This window comes from Chanodichthys erythropterus, chromosome 4 (genome assembly GCF_024489055.1).
Source record: "Chanodichthys erythropterus isolate Z2021 chromosome 4, ASM2448905v1, whole genome shotgun sequence".
Taxonomy (NCBI): Eukaryota; Metazoa; Chordata; class Actinopteri; order Cypriniformes; family Xenocyprididae; genus Chanodichthys; species Chanodichthys erythropterus.
In genome coordinates this window covers 21,122,821-21,146,460 of record NC_090224.1, presented here as the reverse complement: position 1 = coordinate 21,146,460, position 23,640 = coordinate 21,122,821, and the positions used below count along the sequence as shown (strand labels likewise).

Below are 23,640 nucleotides of genomic sequence, written 5' to 3'. Positions count from 1 at the left end.
TTATTTTCTGTTACTGTTTTTTATTTGCATGTGCAATCTGCCTTCTATCATGCTTGTTTACCAAAATATTAAGGTGAAATCTCACTTTTGTCCAGAATCGACAGCCTTTCGCATGTTACAGAAATATTTTTAAACACTAACCAGGAATAAAACTAACCTTAACATTATTATAATAAGGTCCCATTAGTTAAGTTAGTAAAGGCATTACATAACATTAACTAACAATGAGCAATGCATTTGTTACACTATTTATTCATCTTTGTTAATAAAAATACAGCTGTTTATTGTTCAGGTCTGTTAAATGATGATAACAGATACAACTTTTGATTTTAATAATGTATTTTTAAATGTTTAAATGAACATTAACTAAGGTTAAAAATGCATTAAAAGTATTTTTCATTGTTCGTTCATGTTAAATAATGTCACCTAATAGAAAGTGTTTCACAAATCATCCCTCCTGTTGAAAATTAAAGCATTACTTATTATATTAGTATTACTTGTATATGATTAGTAAAGCATTACCAGGTGAACCTCATGAAAACAGGCTGAAGGAAGTTTAGATAATGAAAATTAAGCTTATTTTAGGACCATCAAGAGTTTAGCATTATGACTTTTCATGACATTTACCATGTGTTTTTTTTCCCCCTCATTATTCTCAAAAGTGATTATATGGAAGCTTGTTTCTGACACAGAATAAAATAGGCCATTTTTAATCTTGCGATTGAGATTAAAACTCACATAAAGTCTGAATGTCTAGGTATAAACTTACAATTGCAAGGGGAAAAAAAATCAAAATGACTTTTATTTTTTATTTGGTGGCAGAAACAAGCTTCCATATGATTCTCATACAGGTATCAGCAAATTTTAATTAAATCAGAAAAATTAAATGTGAAATTTAATATTTATTTAAAAAAATAATAATTTAAACTAAAACATCAGTACTATAAACCTTTCATGTACTAAAATTACAGTATTTTTCACATTATTGGGAAGAATTCTGCTTTTATTGTCATGAAAAACTTAATGCTCCTAAATTACCTTTAGGGAAAAATTAATGTCTGTTTTTTCTTTTTGATTTTGGGGTGAAATATGACCTGAACATGTTCTGTGAGATTCACCTTACCAGACTGCCATGAGGTTTTGATTTCTGTCCTCTGTAATATTAATTTCTTGTAAAGGCCCATGAATGTTTTGGAGGTCTTAATGAATCATTTGTCTGTCAGTCTGATCACTCAGATAAATGTGTCGTTTCCTGCCTTTTAATGTGAAGGATGTGTCTAGCCACCTAATTAATAGTCTTATTAACTTTGTTTTAGGGTTAATTTGTTTATATTAGATTAAATTAATTTGATCACATGACCAAACTGTCTCAGATGTGTGTTTCATCCTCGCTTTCCTCATTTTTGTTCTGGTTCCTTTTACTCATGATGATGATGATGATGTTAAAGTCATCAGCACTGCTAAATTACATCTTATTTTACACGTCATGAAGAGTCTCTTGAGTTTGTGTGTTAATGAGGTCTCTGATATAATATTGAGCTGCAAGCTGATATAAACAAATAAAAGCAGAATCCATCGGTTACGGTCATTTGACCACAAATTCAATCTCGTGTTCAATAACACTGCCAGTAGGAAGATTCAAATCTCAGAGAAACTGTGATTAACTGGAAAGGTATACAAAAATGATTTTGTCATAGTCGGAGTCTCTCCCCTTTTTATGTAATTTATCAGATGATGAGTTCACTCGAAACCACTGCCTGTGTCGGGGACGTTTATGCATGCCTGGTTTCGTACACTAAAAATATTGTGGAATATATGATTTATTATTATTAAGAAATTGGTGCAGAAACCATTTTCACTTATTGCTAATAAATTTCACAAACAATCCCTTTATTTTTGGATCACACTTGGTCCCTTCATGGTTAAAAGTGACTGAAGCCTTGAAATCTATGTAATATATTTCTGTTCAATATTATTAAGAATTTTGAGGGGATTTTAAGATACTGTACAATATTTTTAGCTGTTTTTTCCCATTAAAATTAATATAATTTGTTTTAAAAATATATATATTTTTTTTCTTATTAACTATGCATTATTTCAGGTTAAGGCCTAAAATATCCAAATCACGTCTATGATTCTTTGTATGCTCACATAGCTTATGCGGCAAAAGTCATCAAGTGTCATCCCATTCCGATAAAGTAAAAATATATATATATATAAAATTCAAAAAGTAATTTTTTTTGGTCAGTTCTGAGGGTTAAATGCAAAAATTTTGAAGTTGAAACACTGAAATAGTATTTTCTTATTAAACTTACTTCAATAATCTTTGTTGTTTTGAAATATAATTTTATATGTAATGCATTAAGTATTATAATGCATCAGTTTATGCCTTGTAATGCATTGTATGAGCTCATGAATAATTGTAACCACAATTATGATACATTATAATACTTATTAATTCATTGTTACACCTTTAGAAAGTATAATGCATTAAAACACATGACAAACAACCAACTTCAGATGTAGCAAAGAATCTGCAAATATTGTAATACATTTTATCTTTGGTTGCAATTATCTATTGAAAGATATAATGCATTATAATGTACATTATGAATCCCTTTATGCATTATACAGGCATAAAGTGTTACCATAATGCATTTTTGTAGTGTAGCTCATGACAAAACTCTGCTGAAACATATCATAATAATAAAAATAACCTTAAACCTTATTAAATGTCTTTATATACCATTAATACCTTAACAAAATTACATTTATATATTTTAACTTTATGTAGCACTTTTCAAGGCAGCAAATTGAATGCGATTGATACATAATGCAACAATAAATATAAAACTAGACAAAGTTCGTCGAGACAAACTTTGAAGTTGGCTTGAGAAAGCCACACCAGAAAGTGTGAAAAAGTGTTAAAAGCTCGTAACTGTAAGGTTTTCAGTTTGAAGTAGTTTTAACATTCATAACATTTGAATATTTTGATATAGTCTATCAGCAGCATGTTAGCATGATTTAACATTTTAACATGCCTGTCATGTTGCTAACATGATTTAGCATTTTGTTAACATGATTAGCACATTGTTATCATGAATTAGCATTTTGTTAGCATGATTAACACATTGTTAGCATGATTTATCATGGTTGTTAACATGATTAGCACATTGTTAGCATGTTGTTAGCGTAATTTAGCATGTTGTTAGCGTAATTTAGTACATTGTTAGCATGTTGTTAGCGTGATTTAGCACATTGTTAGCATGTTGTTAACATGATTTATGGTGCGTTCAAGTCCTGTGAAGTTCGTATTTATGAGGTGGGAAGTCGTCTTTACGGCGACAGGTGCGTTCAAGTCACTTTCGTCGGGGTAAGATGGCTTTTTTTAATTACACACAAAAATACAGCACTTTTACTTATAGAAAATGAACAACAAAGAATGTGAATCAGCTGTGTTTTGCTTTTTTTATGTTTTTAGTTCATTTATGAAGCCACTGTAAACTTTATCGTTACATATTATGTTGTTATGCTGCCATATTTTGTGCAGGCAATTAGCTTACTTTGTTGTAAATATAAAAGCTGGACAATATCACTGCTAAATCCCTATAATACTGTTGTAATCCGCCATGTTTCTCACTGACACGCCCCCAACTCGTACAGATCGGGGCTTAAAGAAAATCCCGAACTTCCCACTCGTATTTATGACATTATGGTGGCGTTCATGTGCGTTCAGCTCGTAAATACAATCTTTCCAACATGACTTCAACACACCATAACACATTGCTAGCATGATTAGCATTTTGTTAGCATGATTTACCTTGTTGGTAGCATGATTGTTGCTATCATGTTAATACCATGATTTATCATTTAGTTTGTTAACATGATTAGCACATTGCTAGCATGTTGTTAGCGTGATTTAACACATTGTTAACATTTTGCTAACATGATTAACACATTGTTAGCATTATTGTTGCTACCATGATTTATCATTTAGTTTGTAAACATGATTAGAACATCGCTAGCATGTGTGCTAGCATGATTATCATGTTGGTAGCATTATTTACCTTGTTTTGCTAGCATTTTGCTATCATTATTTAGCATTTTTTTACTAGCATGTTGCTACCATGATTTATCATTTAGTTTGTTAACATGATTAGCACATTGCTAGCATGTTGTTAGCATGATTTAACACATTGTTAACATGTTGCTAACATGATTAACACATTGTTAGCATGATTAGCATTTTTGCTAGCATGATTTACCTTGTTGCTAGCATGATTTTTGCTATCATGTTAATACCATGATTTATCATTTAGTTTGTTAACATGATAGCACTTCGCTAGCATTTTGCTAGCATGATTATCATGTTGTTAACATTATTTACTTTTTTTGCTAGCATTTTGCTATCATTATTTAGCATTTTTTTACTAGCATTTTGCTACCATGATTTATCATTTAGTTTGTTAACATGTTTACCACATTGCTAGCATGTTGTTAGCATGATTTAACACATTGTTAACATGTTGTTAACATGATTAACACATTGTTAGCATGATTAGCATGTTTGATAGCATTATTTACCTTGTTGCTAGCATGATTGTTGCTATCATGTTAATAGCATGATTTATCATTTAGTTTGTTAACATGATTAGCACATCGCTATCATGTTGTTAGCATGATTATCATGTTGCTAGCATTATTTACCTTGTTTTGCTAGCATTTTGCTATCATTATTTATCATTTTTTTACTAGCATGTTGCTACCATGATTTATCATTTAGTTTGTTTACATGATTAGCACATTGCTAGCATGTTGTTAGCATGATTTAACACATTGTTAACATGTTGCTAACATGATTAACACATTGTTAGCATTATTAGCATGTTTGATAGCATGATTTACCTTGTTGCTAGCATGATTGTTGCTATCATGTTGCTACCATGATTTATCATTTAGTTTGTTAACATGAATAGCACATTGCTATCATGTTGTTAGCATGATTTAGCACATTGTTAGCATGTTGCTAACATGATCAACACATTGTTAACATGCTTAGCATTTGGTAGCATGATTGTTGCTATCATGTTGCTACCATGATTTATCATTTAATTTGCGAACATGATTAGCACATTGCTAGCTTTTTTACCATGTTTCTAGCATTATTTAGCTTGTTGTTAGCATTATGATTTAACAATGCTACGATGTTTTTAAGTGACGAGTCACATGCAACTTGAGTCAGAGTTTGGTGGTTGTAGAGTTAAACCTGTAGGATTTACAGTCAGAATTTTAGTCTCATAAGAAGTTTAAATAGTATTTTGGTAAGTTGGTTTTCTCATTTACCTTGTTGCTAGCATGATTATTGCTATGATGTTGCTACCATGATTTATAATTTAGTTTGCTAACATGATTACCATGTTTCTAGCATGATTTAGCACATTGCTAACACATTGTTAGCATGATTTAACGTTTCTAGCCAACTTAATAAATTGATTATAGTAAAACTAAACAGTATATGACTGTTAAAATGTTGCTTTGCCGTGGCTAAGGTGTTTGGAATAGTTTTCGCATATTGGTATGTGGTTGCTAGGGTGTTCTAGGTGGTTGCTAGGTGGTTCCCCACTGGTATTCTGGTCTGTGGGATTTTTATACACATTGTGCAAACTGCACGATCTGATATCATTCTTTGTGCACAACATAATCAAGCAGACGAATGCAGATCTGTTTGGGTGACAGTAGATAAATCATCCGCCAACATCTTCCTCTCAGAGGTCTGTGTGCGTCGATAATGCGCCACAACCGTCGTCTGATGCTGTAAATAGCAGCCCCTCTTTACGCCACGCGACGCGACCTTCATGCCAACGCAGAATGTCTACAGTGACACACATGCACATTCGACCTGACCTCGATTTCACACACGTCACGGAAAACAAAATGTGTTCTCCACACCTGGAGAGGAAGCCGCGTGTGAGGCTCGGTTTGATTGATAGTGGTTGTACAGTGATTTGGAAGACGTGGGCAGATCTCTCTGTAATTGAGATAAAACTTTCTGTTGAGCGTCTGATGTGTGTCTGATTCCTCACTTCTTATATTGTGACATCTGATGCTTTCCTGTGATTCATCGAATGAGCAAAACCTGCTACTTTTGTGTTCATATGAGTATAAAACTGAGTCAATTACCTTTTATCCGTCCGTCTGTCCATCCATCCTTCCTTCCTTCCATCCATCTTTCCTTCCTTCCATACATCCATCCATCCATCCATCCATCCATCCACCCACCCATCATCCTTCCTTCCTTCCTTCCTTCCATCCCTCCTTCCTTCCTTTCATCCATCCATCCACCCATCATCCTTCCTTCCTTCCTTCCATCCCTCCTTCCTTCCTTTCATCCATCCATCCACCCATCATCCTTCCTTCCTTCCTTCCTTCCTTCCTTCCTTCCATCCCTCCTTCCTTCCTTTCATCCATCCATCCATCCATCCATCATCCTTCCTTCCTTCCATCCCTCCTTCCTTCCTTTCATCCATCCATCCATCCATCCATCCATCCATCCATCCTTCCATCCATCCATCCATCCATCCATCCATCCATCCATCAATCCATCCACCCATCATCCTGTCTTCCTTCCATCCATCCTTCCTTCCTTCCATCCATCTTTCCTTCCATCCATCCATCTTTCCTTCCATCCATCCACCCATCATCCTTCCTTCCTTCCTTCCTTCCTTTCATCCATCCTTCCATCCATCCATCCACCCATCATCCTTCCATCCCTCCTTCCTTCCTTTCATCCATCCATCCATCCATCCATCCCTCCTTCCTTCCTTTCCTCCATCCAGCCATCTTTCTTTCCATCCATCCATCCATCCATCCACCCATCATCCTTCCTTCCCTTTCTTCCTTCCTTCCTTCCTTCCATCCATCCATCCATCCATTTTCCTTCCATCCATCCACCCATCATCCTTCCTTCCTTCCTTCCTTTCATCCATCCATCCACCCATCATCCTTCCTTCCTTCCTTCCATCCCTCCTTCCTTCCTTTTATCCATCCATCCATCCATCCTTCCTTCCTTCCTTCCATCCCTCCTTCCTTCCTTTCATCCATCCATCCATCCATCCATCCATCCACCCATCATCCTTCCTTCCCTTTCTTCCTTCCTTCCTTCCATCCATCCATCTTTCCTTCCATCCATCCACCCATCATCCTTCCTTCCTTCCTTCCTTTCATCCATCCTTTCATCCATCCATCCACCCATCATCCTTCCTTCCTTCCTTCCATCCCTCCTTCCTTCCTTTTATCCATCCATCCATCCATCCATCCTTCCTTCCTTCCATCCCTCCTTCCTTCCTTTAATCCATCCATCCATCCCTCCTTCCTTCCTTTCATCCATCCAGCCATCTTTCTTTCCATCCATCCATCTATCTATCTATCTATCTATCTATCTATCTATCTATCTATCTATCTATCTATCTATCTATCATCTATCTATCTATCTATCTATCTATCTATCTATCTATCTATCTATCTATAGTACATGAATATATTAATCAGTCAGTAATGTGTTATTTTTTAAAATCAGTATCCGACCACTAGACTTTTCCAAAGCAGGCCGTTCCTGCAGAAGACTGACATACGTGTTGTTGTGCATGAAGACGGTGCAGTTGAAGCTGAGTTTCCAGGTTGATCTGTATCTGCGGTCGCTCCCCACACTCAAACTCTCTCTGAATGACTCGAAGTGAACTGTCGTAGTAAGACTCCCACGCAAACAGCAGCCTTTATCAGACATCCTCTACAGTCACCTGGGCTGAAATGAATGTTTAACCCCTCCTCAGAAATGACTTTTTACTGCAACACATGTGACTTAGAAGAAATCGAGATGCAGTGACTGAGTGTTTGGACCATTCAGTGCAAGAACTGAAAAGGTTAAACGTTTCCTTAATGCCATGTGAGCAAAAAGAGGCACAGATGGTCTTGAAGACACTCATCTCTGGCTGTTGTCATCATTAATAAAGCAGGTCAAACCAGTTCCAATAAATGCATTTTAAAACCACCGATAACCTTTTCCACTGGTTGAAGTAAAAATCACAGTATTTACTGTAAGGTCCACTTCTCTTTTTATGCATATTTAGGTCATATTTCACCCCAAGATAAACAGGAATACTTTTAGGAACATTATTATTGTTGTTTTTGCATTTTCATTGACATTATATTCATGATAATTAAACTAATTCCTACTGCAGTGACTAAAAGTCTTATTCTGTTATGGAAAAATATGAAAAAATTATGTTTTTTAAATTGCAAAGTACAAATGTAAGTATACATCATAGTATGTGTTTTTATATGACAAAAAAATTGTGTCAAAATCATTTGTGTATTAGACTACAGTCATGAGAATTTGGTAAATGTGTAAATGTGTTTAATTCAAGAAAATAATATCACAATGAAAAAATTCTATTTGTGCCTTAAAACCACTTCCTTTACTTTATGCAAGGTATTTCCTATTGTTTGACTATGTGGTTAAATACAGCTCGAACATAAAAACACATTTAACCCTAGAGCTGCTCTCTGAAGATTGTCAAACAGAGACACCTGGCGGCTAAGAGCGGAACTGCTGTTCTTATTACACAACTATAACTGCCTATGTTAGTTAATCTAAAACTCTCAGGGGCGTAAATTTCATCGGACAGTAGGGGGGGACAATAAACATAACATTTCTCAAGAGCAATTTTTGAAGGGGACACAAATAATACAGCCAAAATTTTACTTATAAAGGATATTTGCAGGGGTTAAATTGGGCCGGGGCTGTCCGGGGCTCGACATTAACGCTTAATTTCTTGAAGGGCCAAGAGAAAGAGAGCTTTACTTGTCCTGATTAAAACAACAATAACAAAAATAGTTAGGGAATCACCAAAACGCAAGCATGATTCTATTACATTTAGTGTAAGTGGCGATTGATAATGGATAATATAAATATTTAATAATAAATATTTTATTAATGAATGATTCAGCGTTTTGAACGAATCGGTTGAGTCAATAATCAGTAATAGCCTATTCCAAAACACCTGCCTCATTCTTGAATGAATCAGCCGTTTGAATGAATGACTAGGAGTCTTTTGCCACCACCTACTGCCAGTTCAGTTTCATGTTTAAATTTTCCCAACATGTCTTATTTGTATATTCAAAAATATTTAAAGAATATCATAACATTATTTAATGCAGTTGTAATTTTTCAGTGTAAATTATTTAATTTGATTCATAACAGTCCTGCTTTATTTTTCTTATTGAATTTATTGATCAAATGTAAAAAAAAAAAAAAAAAAAATGAAATAAAAGATGAAGCATGTAATAAGATTAGGGGAAAAAATGCCCTTGGGGTAAATATCAATACCCTATATTTTGTATTGATATGCTCTCCTTTAGGCCTACAGAAAGACTTTGTTATCAGATGTAGCTTTGCACACTGCCAACATCTAGAATGATTTTGATCTGCATTTTAGTGTTCATAGCAGAGGGCTCTGTCGACTTATTTTTAGTTTGTCAGTTGATAAGATTTTGTAGGCTTTGCATACACATGTGCACTCCTCGAAAGCCTGAAACCACAGAGCCCCCCCACATAAGAAGTCCCAATTTAACCCCTGGATATATGTAATGTTACACAGAAGAAAACCTTACTACTATTATTAGTGTAGCATGTAGACTGCCAGTATGCTCAATGTTTCTCTTTGGTTCAATAAAAAAAACTTACTAAATTGCCCAAAATATTCAAAATCATTTATTTATTGGACTATTTTTGAAGTTGTTTACAACCAAGTCACCAAAATACGATGAATATACTTTGAGCAAAACCCAACACACAACAGTAAATCTTCTAGCCTTATTACAGTTCACATATTCTTATCACACGGTTAATTGTTGTTGGTGTGGGTGACATAGTATCCAACAAGCTATTGTAAACAAGCTACCAAACACGCTAGGTAACATTATAATTGCTAAAATAGCGGACTCACGGAAAAAAATCATGTTATCATCTTGCTTTTTTTTTGTTATGACTAATTACTCAGCGTCGTCAGCATTAAAGCAAAAATAACCACTTCATCCGATGTTTTTGAATAAAATAGCCTAAACAGCCTACTTACTAGAGCTCCTCTCAACTACCGTCTTTCTTCTCTCCCGCCGGCGCCGCCGGATTTCTACACGCACGAGTGTGACGTGCGCGGTGGACCAAACCACTGTGAGGCAAGGGAGGGGTGACTCAAAATGTTTCTAAACTTAAAACGCCTGTTTGCGTTTGTATTGCTTTACTTCTTACACAATTATTTTAAGGATATATAATTTATTTACAATACTTAGAGTGGTTTTTAATTATATTTTTTGCGGGGGACAGCACTCAGATAGGGGGGGTCATGTCCCCCCCGTCCCCCCCGCGATTTACGCCCCTGAAAACTCTGTTATATATTCATTACAGAAAACTATGCTTTTTATTTTGCTGAATATCCTAAACATCCAAACCAAGCAAGTTCTCGATAAATACTAATATGTCCATGTGTAAATATGTTCCCGCCCACAAACTTGCCTAATTGGTCAATCTTTATGATACTAATATTGTTCCGATGTTGTGCCGAATTCTGTTCCCCGCCAAATTATTACCCCCGTAGTATTGGGTTTAGGATTAGATGTGAGGGAGGGGTTAGGATTAGGGTGGGGTTGAGATTAAGATTAGGTAGCAATTTTTAACGAGGGGGGAAATAATTTGGCAGGGAGTCGAAATTTGGCACAACAATTCGGCGTGATAGAAGTTAAAAAAACGCTTCAGTAAGGAAAGAGGAAGAGAATAATCAGTAATTCATAGATTCTGGTTTAAATGTGGACACGGGATTAAGTAAAAGAATAACAATGTACCTTTCCTCAATAAAATATATTGTACAGATTATTTTTAGTAACTAGTAAAGTAATGCATTACTTTTAATTTACAGCAAAATATCCAAGTTACTTTTTGAAAAAGTAATGCAAGTTACTTTGTTTTACCATTTATTGACCGACAGCTTTCTTGTCCTCGTGTTGAGAGAAATTGGGAGTAAGTGCAGACCATGCTAATAAGCAAAAATGACTTTAGTTAAACATCACATTTCTTTCATTTTTTGTTTTTATTGCTGAAGTTGGAGTGTTGAACTTTCATCAGAACGGCAGCACAGTTGAAAGGTTTGTTTGAGCTGCGCCCTCTACTGTTCAGGCGTGAGTTTGCATTTCCTTCATTTCCTTTCCAAGCCCAGTAACATAATTTGCTACTTTTTTAGCGAGTAACTAGTGCGGGGTAGGTTACTTACAAACTGTAGTCGGATAATGATTCCAAATTACATGATAAAAATGATAAAAAATTGTATTTAGTAACGTATTCCATAACATTACACATTTAAGGTAATATAATCTGACTATTTTTAGATTACTTTTGACTGAACTTAGTACTCATAGAAGTATACGCGCGAGAGATCACTTCCGTCATCAGAGCGCGTTTACACACACCGGATGCTCAAGGCAGTTGATGCTCAGAGGTGTTTTAGAGGTAAAAAATGATATAAATACTGTTCGGCTTCTCGCACAAACCGTTCGTTTCGTGTCATCACGAGCTGCAGGTTTTAATTTGGATTTGTCTGTGCATGTTTTTTTTACTCTTATAGACGAAGTTCCCATTGACATGCATTATACGACTGACAGGCCACAACGGTTGGAGTTAAAACCATCATTTGTGTTCTACTGAAGAAACAAAGTCACCAACATCTTGGATGCCCTGGGGGTAAGCAGATAAACATCAAATTTTTATTTTTGGCTGAACTATCTCTTTAAATCATAAAACATTTTGGAATCTGATTATGTAATCCAGATTACATGTAATCAGTTTCAACCCAGCATCGGGAGTAATGCAATACTGTAACGCATTATTTTAAAAGTAACTTTCCCCAACACTGGCTATAAGAACATAATGGTCATTTTAGTTCATGTTAGCTAATGTATTAATCCTTTTTATAGATATTGATATTTTAAGATATTTATATTTTTACTCTATATCTGCCAATAATGTCTTAATAATATATTTAAATGCTTAGTTTTATGATCAAAGCTACGGAAGAGGATTAGGGCCAAGCAATAATAAAAAAATAAAACCATCTCGAGATTACAATTGTTAAATTTTGAGAATAAACTCGTTAAATTTTGAGAAAAAAGTCTAAATAAAATGTTGAGAATAAACTTGTTAAATTACAAGAAAAAAGTTGTTAAATTTCGAGAAAAAGGTCGAGATAAAATGTTGAGAATAAACATTAAATTACGAGAAAAAAGTCGTTAAATTTCAAGAAAAAAGTTGAGATAAATTGTTGAGAATAAACTTGTTAAATTACGAGGAAAAAACTCGTTAAATTTCGAGAAAAAGTCGAGATAAAATGTTTAGAATAAAGTCATTAAATTACGGGGAAAAAGTCGTTAAATTACGAGAACAAATTTGTTAAATTATGAGAAAAATGTCGTTAAATTTCGAGAAAAAAGTCGAGATAAAATGTTCAGAATAACTAAATAAATTACGAGAAAAAAGTTGTTAAATTATGATAAAAATTTCATTAAATTTCGAAAAAAAAAAGCCGAGATAAAATGTTGAGAATAAAGTCATTAAATTATGAGAAAAAAGTCGTTAAATTATGAGAAAAAAATCGTTAAATTACAAATTTGTTCTCATAATTTAATGACTTTATTCTCAACATTTTATCTCGGCTTTTTTCTCAACATTTTATCTCGACTTTTTTCTTGAAATTTAACAACTTTAATCTCGAGATGGTTTTATTTTTTTATATTATTGCTTGGCCCTAATCCGCTTCCATGCAAAGCTCTGTAGTTTTAAAATATATATAATGAAATACAATGATAAGTGAGAGATGATCAAATCTTCCTCCAAAGCCTGATGGATCATATTTGATACATTTTAACATGATTTAAAAAAATAATATTTTCGCGGATCAATAAATATGCAAATTAGCCCCGCCCCCACTCGCTCGCGCCAACTCAGAGATCCACTCTGTCAACTTACTGAGGTAACGGCTGCACAATGGTATCGCTCTTTACAACGTCAGACACATAACGGTAATTATACTTGACTATGTTATCAAACAGCTAATAATGTGTTGTTGCTAATGTTACACAAACCATGCTCCTGTTTGCCATGTCAGTACAATCAGTATCCTTAGAAATGCTTTGAACAACTCAGAACATCAGAGGAGAAAGATAGGTTGAATTGCCCTAATGTGGAACATTTTTTGCATTTCAGCATTCTGTGACATATTGCAATTTGTAGCCAAAACATTAAATTCATACACAATACCATTTAAAAAAAACCCAGGATGTCTCCTAATCAAATCAAAAGAGAAAATGGAGATAACACATTCATAAAAGAAATTATAGACATATTAGTGCTCTTAGTGCAAGTCGTCTAAAACAATCTGGTGTTTCCTAACGTGGGACATTAAAAAATTCTATGATAAAAGGCCAAAATGTATGATGATGATAATAAGAATAATGATAATAATCATAATAATAAAAGGTCTATGAAAAGGCCACAATAAAAGGTCAAAATCATTTGATTCATGCAGAATAGTAAAAATCAAGTTAATAATTATCTTGGTTATGGATTGATAATTGAATATCATCAGAAATAAAATATGATAGTTTTGATGCATTTATAGTTAAGACATTAGCCAACTATTTTCATAGGCTATGTTATGTTATATATAGAAAATAATTAAATGCACAGTCAGAATTCTTTACTGTTCTCTTCAACATATAGCCTAGGCTTATTTGAAGGCAAAATATAAAATCTTGCAACCTGCAAAAAATAAATTTAAAAAAACCTTGAACAAACTTTAGGCTGGATTTAACAGAGTCAAAATTCATATATAATACTTGTTAAAATAATGTGTTCAATGGGAGTTCTGTATGATCTAATGTGAGCAGTCATCACCCGGGTGTTGATAGCGCAGGAGACCTGAACAGCACACATTGCTATTCAGGGTTTAAAAAACTAATTTAAGCCTTGCGTATTTAAACATTCAAGTGCAAGATGACGCAAAACAGATTTCAGTATGCACTCATCGCTAGAATGGAATAATCCACACAAATCGTCAATGTTCCTGTAATGTAACAACTTTAATGATTATTAATCTTTTATTTCCTTTATACAGTGAAGGTTATATGCAATGTTTTACATTTGATTTAATTCTTGCATGTGAAAAGCACTGCTTGTTATCTTTGCTCTGTATTTGTGCTGTTGCTTATTTTTATTTGACAGTAGTGCTATTGAAAATAGCACATACCGAAACCATGACCCTAAAACAGTGATAAAAACCGAAACGTAACTTGAACCGTTGCAGCATTTTAAGAGGTAAATAAAAATAAAACAAATTTGGTTGAAATGAATGAGAAAACAAAGACAACAGAAAAATTCAGGTTTCACCTTGTGTTTTAATTTCTGAAAACCAATACAACACAAGCCTGTACTCAGGCAAAAGGTCTTTCCCCTTCCATGCAGAATGAAATCATGCTTGATTCAATCCAGCACAGCCAGCAGACTCAGTATCAGTGAAACACAGTGCTTATTGTGCTCAGACAATACTGCAGCAACCCATTGATCCATGAACATATGTAAAAAACAAAAGTACATAATGGCTCAAAACAGAGCAAAAGTGGACAGTACGCTTTAGTTACACATTATGATACTTTTAGGAATCATTACTGAGATCAGGTAAACCTTCTACAGGTCAGAGAGAACGATAAGATGTTACGGAATGATTACGGAAAATTGACTGGGGAATTAGAGACGGATGGATTTAATCGACTTCCTCCATGCGAGAGGCGTCATCGTCTCCTTCCAGAGGTGGGATCTCTTCAGGAGCGGGAGCGGAGCTTGGCTCTTCGACAGGCACGTCTTCATCTTCATCAATACCTGAACAAGACAAAAAAGGTTGAGAATTAGGACCCAAACACAGCAGGAAAAGAAAAACAGAAACTCAAGTTAAACGTACCCAATCCAAGCTTGATCATTCTGTAGATACGGTTTGAGTGTGTCTGAGGATCGTCCAATGAGAACCCAGAGGAAAGCAGCGCAGTCTCGAACAGGAGGATGACCAGATCCTTCACGGCTTTGTCGTTTTTATCTGCATCAGCCTTCTGCCTCAGGGTCTCCATGATAGGATGATCGGGGTTGATCTCAAGGTGTTTCTTGGCCATCATGTAGCCCATAGTGGAGTTGTCCCGCAGGGCCTGGGCCTTCATGATCCTCTCCATGTTGGCCGTCCAGCCGTAAGTGCTGGTCACGATACAGCAGGGGGAAGAAACCAGCCTGTTTGATACGGTGACCTGGAGAACAATCAGACGTCAGCATGAGGATCAGGCGTTAAACTAGTAAGGCCATTTCAGGGTTGCTTGATCATTGTTAGTCACTCAACACCAATGCATTTGTCAACTAAAAGGGAAAACCGTTAGTTTTAAAGACGCACACAAAACCGGAATGTTTTCACACGTTTGAGTCTGCAGGCACAATTCTAACACATGAAGCAGCGCAAACGTCCGTTATGTAAACTCACCATCTGTGCAACTCTGACTAGGAATCCTGTTTACAACACAATTTTAAAAATTAGAGACTAAAATTAATTTCTCTTAACTGAACAATTACATTAAGTATTTGAATTAATCTCATTTGATAAAGTTTGCATCATTGGTTCTGCTACTTTCCTGTCTATTACTGTGAACCCGTTTTGAAAATCTGTATTGTATAAAGCGATATATAAATAGTGACTTAGTAGGGGTGTGATGAGATCTCGTAAAATTGAACAGTGTCAATTTTGCTTTATAGAAATAAACACCGTTTAATTCAGTTAAATAATGGTCACTTCAATGCAAATCCAGCTCATCCACGAGCTGCAGGAATCAGTTCACAGGTCACATGACTGCCAAGACTATGGCGGAAGATTCATTGTACAACAGAGCCTAAAGGCGTCTGTCAAATGCCTGATCTTGTTGAATTCGTGCTCAGCAGTGCCACTCCCTATTCACAGAGCATGTGTGATCGTGAAATTGAAAGTAAAACGTGAACGCATATTCAAATGCGATTTCAATACCCCGCATGTTGAAAGCGTGCATGCAAACATCTCCCAATATGAAAGCGATCTTAGGCTGGGCTGTGTAGTTGTAACCATCTCGTCTCGTTCTCATGAGCCAACGGTCTCATCACACCCCTACGACTTTGTATATAAAGACAACTCAAGATCCTCTGCAAATAACTGGGTTCTTAAGAGGTTCAAATTGTGTTTTGCAAACATACCTTCTCTACTTTCTTGTCCAGAATCTCCTTCATGAGCTTGCAGAGGTTCTCAAACTTGGCCTTGTCTTCCTCCATCTTTTTCTTCTCGTCTTCATCCTCAGGCAGCTCCAGCCCCTCTTTGGTGACAGACACCAGAGACTTGCCATCAAAGTCCTTCAGCTGCTGGACGCAGTACTCGTCGATGGGCTCGGTCATGTACAGCACCTCGAAACCTCTCTTGCACACACGCTCCACAAAAGCAGAGTGGGCGACCTGGTCTTTGCTCTCACCTGGAGAAGAACGACAACATCAACGTCATATTGCAATTTTTGTTTTTAGCCATTATATGTGTCGTCCTACTTTAAAGGCAGGTTGATGCTGATGAAATCTTACCAGTGATGTAATAGATTGATTTCTGGGTTTCCTTCATACGGCTGACGTATTCTGTGAGGGAGGTCATCTCGTCGCCGGACTGTGAGCTCTGATAACGCAGCAGTTCTGACAGCTTCTTGCGGTTCTGAGAGTCCTCATGGATGCCCAGCTGGAGTTCACAACAAATGTTAATACCACTTTCAATCAATCATATCTTTATTGGAGGTAACGCTCTAAAATGCAACGTACTTTAAGATTCTTGGAGAAAGCGTCGTAGAACTTCTTGTAGTTTTCCTTGTCCTCGGCCAGCTCAGCAAACAGCTCCAGGCACTTCTTGACGATGTTCTTGCGGATGACCTTGAGAATCTTGCTCTGTTGCAGCATCTCTCTGGAGATGTTGAGGGGCAGATCTTCAGAGTCCACAACACCTCGGATAAAGTCTGGAGGGGACAACGATTGGAGGAAGGAAAGCTTTTAGTGATCGTTTTGCAGAATTTGCAATGCATTCAACTTTTGTCACTGTACATAAAGCATCATCAGCAAGAAATAATGTTGAGCTGGACTTTTATAATCCATCAGGATTGGATGAGGAAAAAGCTCTTTTGACAACTTCTCAAACGGTTACATCAGCAGAAATCGAAAAGGGCAATTTCATATTGAATTTAAAAGTATAAAGTTGACTGCAAAATGAAGTTGTGATTTCAAACTCATGAGACTTCAATCATGAACACAAATTTAATCCATATGAATCAAGAGGTTTTATCCAAGAGATACGATTGCTTCGTATGATTAATAGACTTAATGCATATGGTATATGTGAAAACTCAAATGCTCAAGGTTCCTTTGGTTACCATGTGATGCACCATGTCTGTGTTTGTCAATAAAAACCTAAATTAAATCTGTCATACAAAGCGAATGCATCCCTTCACTGATTAAGCCAATTGATTCATATTACAATGACTTTATGGATCCAAGTTTTGGTTTGAACTTTCAATGGAGGGACAGAAACCTTTCAGGTTTCATTAAAAATATCTAAGTGTTTCAAAGATTAAAGTTTTATGGGCTTGAGAGCGACTTAAATGACAATATTCATTAGTGGGTGAACTATCCCTTTAAGGGCAAAGCTACTTACTCAGATACTCTGGGATGAGCTCCTCACAGCTGTCCATGATGAAGACCCTTCTGACGTACAGCTTGATGTTATTCTTCTTTTTCTTGTTCTCGAAGAGGTCGAAGGGGGCGCGGCGAGGGATGAAAAGAAGAGCGCGGAACTCCAGCTGACCCTCCACAGAGAAATGCTGCAGGACAAATGCATAATTATTTCATCAATTCTCAAACATTTTAATTTGAATATCATTCTGTAGCAAGCATTACGTTACCTTGACAGCCAGGTGGTCTTCCCAATCGTTGGTCAGGCTCTTGTAAAACTCTCCGTACTCCTCGTTGGAGATGTCGTCAGGGTTGCGGGTCCAGATGGGTTTGGTTTTGTTCAGCTCCTCCTGGTCAATGTACTTCTCCTTGATCTTCTTTTTCTTCTTGTCCTTGTCTTTGGAGTCCTCTTCATCATCTGAGCCGACGTCTTCTATCTTGGGTTTGTCTTCGCCTTCCTCCTTTTCCTCTTTCTCAGCCTTCTCCTCTTTCTCCTCCTCTGCCTCGTCGTCACTGATCTCCTTGTCGCGTTCCTTCTCCACCTGTGTGGATCGTTGATATTTTATTATTAGTCTTTGCAACACTACCAGAAAGTAGGTCCGCGTAAATAATCAGAATAAAACCGAAACAATATGGGTCAAATCGCATGGGCCCATTATTTTCCAATGCTTAAGCTAGGGACGATTTTTCCAATAAATTCAAATGCAATGTTTTGCCTCGATTAAATTATTTTTTTTTAAATCGAGAAATCATGATTTCATGAATCATGAAAGTAATTTAGCGCGATTTAAGGCAGCAGACTGCACACAATCTATCATATGCATGCTGCTTTGTGTGGATACAGTCATTTGAGACTGCAAATGATGAGGTAATTTGATTAAATGTACTGGATTTACGTCATTTTGGTAGTTAGATTTTATTATTTTAAGGTAGAATTAAATGAACTACTCATTTTGTTCGCATACCCCCTTTTGTCACCTCACGTACCCCAGTTTGGGAACCAGTGGCGTAATGGAAAGCAAAAACCTGTAAAAAACTACTATTGTATGTTTGATATTTCATGTATGCATGATTGCATTTTCTATTTTTACCTGTTAATAACAGCCTATTTTGGTGTTATTGCCATTACTTTTTGGCTAAGACATATATAGCATCATATTTTATATTTGTGAGTATATAGGATGCGTTTAAGTTTATTTTTCCAGAAAATATGCATGAAAAGCATGAAAGCAAATATAAAATTTAACAAAGTTGTAATTTGTTTTACATTTACACCATTGATCACTTCAGATGTGGTGCACTTGGAATAGAACTTTATTTAACCAGATAGTTGTTAAAGATTAATTTGTTTCAAGTAACATTATCACAATTAATGTTTTTAATAATAATAATAATAATAATAATAATAATAATAATGCAATTTAATCCCCACCAGAACACTACTAACGAAACCGAATCCCACTTACAAAGAGTGTGATTGGGTATCCGATGAACTGAGAGTGTTTCTTGACCACTTCCTTCACCCTCTTCTCCTCGACGTACTCGGTCTGATCTTCTTTCAGGTGAAGAATGACTCTGGTTCCACGGCCAATGGGCTCACCTGAAGATCGACAGGTGTGTGTGAACATCAACATCACCCTTAATATAGCATTTGTGTCTTCAAAGACAAGCTGGTAACATACCATGGTCCACTTTGACTGTGAAAGAGCCGCCAGCGGACGACTCCCAGGCGTACTGCTCGTCATCGTTGTTTTTAGTGATGACCGTGACCTTTTCAGCCACCAGGTAGGCGGAGTAGAATCCCACACCAAACTGCCCAATCATGGAGATGTCGGCACCAGCCTGGAAAAGATAGGAAAAGATAAAACGTTAGAGACTAAATTTAATGTAGACATATTGATAAACAATGGCAAATACATCACCTGCAGAGCCTCCATGAAGGCCTTTGTCCCGGACTTTGCGATGGTACCCAGGTTATTGATGAGATCAGCTTTGGTCATTCCAATACCGGTGTCAATAATGGTAAGAGTGCGTTCATGAACGTTGGGGATAATGTCGATCTTCAGGTCCTTGCCACTGTCCAGTTTGGTGGGATCTGTCAAACTTTCATACCTGATTTTGTCAAGAGCCTGTTGAGTGGAGACAACAAAATTGGTAAATGGCTGCAACTACATTGTATCAAAATGTAAAAGACGCCACAACTGAGAAATGATATGGTTGGAATCGCTTTATAAAATGCTGTATTTATTTCATAATAAATACAGAAAAAAAAAAAAATGTTATGAAATATTACTGCAATTTAAAATTATGGTTTTCCATTTTAATATACTTTAAAATGTAATTCATTCCTGTGATCAAAGCTGAATTTTCAGCATCATTACTCCAGTCTTCAGTGTCACATGATCCTTCAGAAATCATTCTAATATGATGATTTGATACTCAGTTATTATCAATGTTGAAAACAGTTGTGTTGCTTAATATTTTTTTGGAACCTGTGATACTTTTTTCAGGATTCATTGATGAATTAAAAGGTTAAAAAGAACAGCATTTATTCAAAATATAAATCTTTTCTAACAATATAAATCTTTACTATTACTTTTTTATCATTTTAACATGCGTGCTGAACAAAAGTATTAATTTCTTTCAAAATAAATAAAATAAATTCACCAACCCCAAACTTTTGAACGATAGTGTATATTGTTACAAAAGATTTATATTTTAAATAAATGCTGATTTTTTTTTTTTTTTTTTTTTTTTTAAATTTTAAAAGAATCCTGAAAAAGTATCACAGGTTATAAAATAATATTAAGCAGCACAACTGTTTCCAACATTGATATAATCATATTAGAATGATTTCTGAAGGATCACGTGACACTGAAGACTGGAGTAATGATGCTGAAAATTCAGCTTTGATCACAGATATAAATTATATTTTAAAGTATTTTAAAATAGAAAACCATAATTTTAAATTGTAAAAATATTTCACAATTTTAGTTTTTTTCTGTATTTATTATTAAATAAATGCAGCCTTAATGAGCATAAGAGACCTGGTTCAAAAACATTAAAAATAGTAATGTTTCCAAACTTTTGACTAGTAGTGTGTGTTTAAATAAATTTCTCACGAAAATGACAGCCACTGTGTAGAAATGATATTTCAACAACAAATTGGAGTAAAAACATTTAGAAGTTAATGCAAAAACTGCAGCTTACATGTTTGCATAGGCCTACAACGTGTTATCTGAGTGTTGATTATTTTATCAAAAAAAAAAAATAAAAAAGCAATTGAATTTAGCCTAATAGTTGGGGTTTAGTTGTTAACATTTAATATTACAGTAGCATAATGTTCAAGTAAGGGCTCCCTACATAGTTTATAACATTAGCAGAGATAATTTATCCTTAAACTTGGTTATTATTTAATTTAATACATTTAACGACAAAAACAAAATTTGTAAAGTAAACCAATTTTATGTTTAATTCTCACCTGCTGTACCGAACCATGACTTCAAAACCGAAGTATGTGCCGAACCGCGAGTTTTGTGTACCGTTACACCCCTAATATAGTTATCATTCTTGGTTTAGACAAATATTAGACACTAGGAAACAGTCTATCATGGGTCTTACATCAGAGGCGTTGGAGATGAGCTCCCTGAGGAAGATCTCTTTGTTGGAGTAGAAGGTGTTGATAATGAGAGACATCAGCTGGGCAATCTCTGCCTGGAAGGCAAAGGTCTCGGCCTCCTCATCTTGGCGCATTTCTTCAGGCATCTGAGGGAATAACAGATTCAGATCCATCAACAAGGTTTAACACATTTTAAAATAAGTGCATATTATTAGTGATTTTGTTTATTCATGTCCAAGTTGGCCACAAAAAGTCAGTAGGTTCGTTAAAAGAAAATGAAAGTGTGAATCATTTCCATCAGTTGTAATACAGTTACACAAGAAAAACAGGCCCATTAAAAAGGCCCGGATGCGGAAGAACATGGCGCAGAAGGACAATGAGCGCAACACGTGTTTTACTGCTGCAATCCTTGAGATTAAACAGATTTAGATGCGTTTCGCTTATTTTAACTGACCAGAATAAATACAATTTTTCGTGGCACTTTTTAAATAACTTAAAACGCTTATAGACTAAGTGAAATTAAAAAGATACGATAGCTTTAAATAATCCAACCACCCAGTCAGGTCATATGCGACTTTTCGCAGTGTGACGGTGAATAATTATACATATTAATTAAGGCAAATTATATGACCATTAACACCACGAGCATCAGTTTTACAGCACTATAAACCACTGCACCTGTTCGTCAACTCATTAAATAGCCATGAAATACAAATTTACATTATATCCGACGTTAACGTCCGATTTGTTTTAGAAGACGAACAAAGAAAAAGCCTTATGATAAATGACGGTCTGTGGATGACGGAAAACAGTGGCTCTTAACCGGCATCCGCATCATTACAGTACCGGCCAAAATAGCGATTGAAATAAATGACGAGTAACCCGATTAAACATCATTCTGATAGTTTCTATTAGTTCCTGAAAATATATAGAATAGATTTAGACTGAGATCGAAGGTTTACCTTGGTTAGTTTCGTTGATTTTTGATGGTTTAATCGCCACAGAAACAGCTGATCTCCCCTACACTGATACTCAGGGAAGCAGAGGAGAGAATCCCGCGTGCGCGGCTCTTTTCTTTATACTCCGCCTATGAATGTGCGGCTGTATCCCTCCGCGCTGACTCACTGCGAGCCACTTTCACGCTTTTAACAAAGAAATATACTCTTTTATCTGTGTAAATTGTATTTATTCAGTGTCACAAGCGTAGTGTTTTACTAGCTACATTAAATATAAATAACTTATAAATAATTGACATAATATAATGATATTTTAATTCAGAAATGATTGGAAAAACAATAAAAACGCAATTTTTTCAACATGAAAACGTCTAGAGATAATTATTGGAGATTATAGGCCTCGGAATGAGTCTTTTTTTTATTAAAACATAGCAGGTTTATAATAAAAACCTAATAATTTCCTTGCGGATATTTGTAAATAATCTGTAAACATGATTATTTGTAATAGTTTTAAAATCTGAGACGTTTATAAACATGAACAAATTTAAGGTAGTAAGACAAACAGTTATAAAATTAGGTAACGTAATATTTGAGGAGATGCGCGCAAAATGTGTACTTCACTGATAGGAAGGTCTTTATACAATTCTCACGTTCTCAAAATAGTTTTTTGTCATGATAAACATGAAATAGTCAAATAGTTAGGAAATTTAGCGAAAGAAATACACATAATAAAGCGTAATCGATCGCACTACGTTTTGCATCGGAAGAACATCAGGCGTTATGACTAGCGGCGCTTTGTCTCTTTCCAGCACTTTCCATGAAAATCCCGCCTTCGTTGACGTCACCTGTCACTCAAATGCGAACATGAACAAGAAATGTCCGGGTTATATTTCAACCTAAAATCAAAATGTTAGAAATTATGTCTCAAAAAATACGTTAATTTTGAGGTAAATTTGATCTTGAAATATATTGACCGTTTTGTGAGATTATTAAACTGGTACATTTTCTTTGTGCAGCTGTTCAGTTGATTTAATACAAATATAAAGGCTTTGAAGTTAATTAATAATTCTGCTACAGTACAACAATAATAGAACAGCAATTTATAGGGACGTAATGTTTGTTAATCTGCCAATGTTTACATATTACTTATATTTTGCAAAGGTGAATATTAAATAGAATAAATATTAACAATTTAGCTAAATTATTACAAT

The 23,640-nt window shown here is 35.4% G+C and overlaps 1 protein-coding gene across 1 annotated transcript; it reads right to left on the bottom strand.

The window, feature by feature from the left end:
- Positions 1-14,406: 14,406 nt before the first annotated feature.
- hsp90ab1 (heat shock protein 90, alpha (cytosolic), class B member 1) lies at positions 14,407-22,560 on the bottom strand. The gene is made up of 12 exons (XM_067384472.1): positions 22,436-22,560; positions 21,476-21,619; positions 19,777-19,983; positions 19,537-19,696; positions 19,321-19,454; positions 18,085-18,396; positions 17,838-18,003; positions 16,955-17,145; positions 16,727-16,874; positions 16,355-16,623; positions 15,057-15,390; positions 14,407-14,977 (listed from the first exon to the last, which is right to left on the bottom strand). The coding sequence occupies exons 2-12, from the start codon at positions 21,617-21,619 to the stop codon at positions 14,862-14,864; spliced, it is 2,181 nt and encodes a 726-aa protein (XP_067240573.1). The 5' UTR covers positions 22,436-22,560; the 3' UTR covers positions 14,407-14,861.
- Between the last annotated feature and the right edge of the window lie 1,080 nt (positions 22,561-23,640).